This window comes from Neolamprologus brichardi, chromosome 13 (assembly GCF_056152115.1).
Source record: "Neolamprologus brichardi isolate AB-2024 chromosome 13, ASM5615211v1, whole genome shotgun sequence".
In the NCBI taxonomy this organism is placed as follows: Eukaryota; Metazoa; Chordata; class Actinopteri; order Cichliformes; family Cichlidae; genus Neolamprologus; species Neolamprologus brichardi.
Window position 1 is genome coordinate 20,414,877 of NC_142116.1, and position 1,601 is coordinate 20,416,477.

General features: G+C 45.8%; 1 protein-coding gene across 1 annotated transcript; it reads left to right on the top strand.

The window, feature by feature from the left end:
* Positions 1-723: 723 nt before the first annotated feature.
* LOC148099942 (filamin-A-like) lies at positions 724-1,601 on the top strand. Its single transcript, XM_087849733.1, has 4 exons — positions 724-895; positions 999-1,101; positions 1,136-1,231; positions 1,432-1,601. Exons 1-4 carry the CDS (start codon positions 851-853, stop codon positions 1,599-1,601), a joined length of 414 nt encoding a protein of 137 aa, XP_087705859.1. The 5' UTR covers positions 724-850.

A 1,601-nucleotide genomic window follows, 5' to 3' on the forward strand; every position in this document is an offset into this window, starting at 1 on the left:
CAGAGCAGTGGTCTGGCCGTTGGAAAACCCACTGAATTCACAGTTGATGCCAAGCAAGGAGGAAAAGCTCCTCTGAAAATTATAGCCCAGGTATATCTGGCTTTGTATATGATCACAAATATGTTAAATATATTGTATGTACCGTATTTTTCGGATTATGAGTCGCACTTAAAATCCTTTAATTATCTCAAAAATCGACAGTGCGCCTTATGTATGAATTCTGGTTGTGCTTACTGACCATGAACCGATTTTATGTAATACACGGCGCTCAAAAATCTGTCAAAAAATGTTTTAGTACGACTTTGGTAAGCCACCAAGTCGCACCGCTTGATGGATTGTCGGAGCATTACGGCTACGTAGTCAGGAGCCTCGCGGATACGTACTGTGCTTCAACATAATATTACTGTATTGTGTGTGGATAATGACCCCAAAATGCCACCTGTTAAGAGACATGCTGACGAAGCGGATTTCAAAGTCAAGGCTGTCGGTCACGCAGTAGAACATGAGAATAGAGCAGCTGCGAGAGATTTCAACATCAATGAATCAATGGTACGGAAGTGGAGGAAGCTGAAGAAAGAGTTGAGTAAAGTTTGACTTATCTTATCTGGCTGTTTTCTTTCGCTTAATGCGTTTTATAGTCCAGTGCGCCTCGTGTATGAAACCAGACCTGTTCATCAACAGTGCGCCTTATGGTCCGAAAAATACGCTGTGTTAAATCTGATTGAACTATAATCCCTCGTCTTCTGCACAGGATGGTGAAGTCAATTCTGTGGATGTCCAGGTTAAGGATAATAGCAACAGCACATACACCTGCACCCACACCCCACGTAAGCCTGTGAAGCACATTGTGATGGTCTCCAGGGGAGACGTTAACATCCCTGAGAGTCCATTCAGGGTGAGTATGCACTCACACACTCTCTCACTTTCACTCTGGCATGCAAGGTTTGCCTTTTCTTCTCACTGAAAAGTCTCTTGAGTTTTGGTGTTTGTGCCCACAGATGAATATCGGAGCAGGCTGTCATCCAAACAAGGTGAAGGTCTCTGACCCTGCAGTGGCAAAGACGGGCCTCAAAGCCTTCCAGCCAACATACTTCACTGAAGGTGGGCTCTGCTGCAGATCTTCCACTGGACATAGGAGAGCTTGACCTCAGCCAGCTGACAGCCCCTCTTACAACACCCTCAGGCCCAGAGGAGCCCTGCCTGCTGAAGATGCTGCGTAACGCTCACATTGGTGAGCGTCCGTCTGATAAGTGAGAAGCTTGCTAAACAGTGAGACTCATCAGAATCCAAATACTTTATTAACCCCTAAGTAAAAGACAGAGGGGGAAAGTAATAAAAGTTCAAGCGTGGAGAAAGAAGCAGGAGCAACTGAAACGGGCTGCATGCACACACAAGAATAAGCGTTGTTAACATCTGTTTTGTCTGTCTTAGGAATCTTGTTTGTTCCCAGAGAGATTGGTGAGAACCTTCTTAACATCAAGAAGAACGGCCGTCATGTTCCCAGCAGCCCAATTGCTGTTATGATCAAGCAGTCAGGGATTGGTGATGTGAGCCGTGTGAGTGGACCGTGGCTGACCGAGGCCAGGACTTTTCAGCCTTGA

Excerpts from the sequence above, each read along its gene's own strand:
- LOC148099942 (XM_087849733.1), top strand. The coding sequence starts at position 851 with ATGGTCTCCAGGGGAGACGTTAACATCCCTGAGAGTCCATTCAGG. Across the intron at positions 896-998 it reads TCCCTGAGAGTCCATTCAGG|ATGAATATCGGAGCAGGCTG; the intron begins GTGAGTATGCAC and ends TTGTGCCCACAG. Across the intron at positions 1,102-1,135 it reads GCCAACATACTTCACTGAAG|GAGAGCTTGACCTCAGCCAG; the intron begins GTGGGCTCTGCT and ends CACTGGACATAG.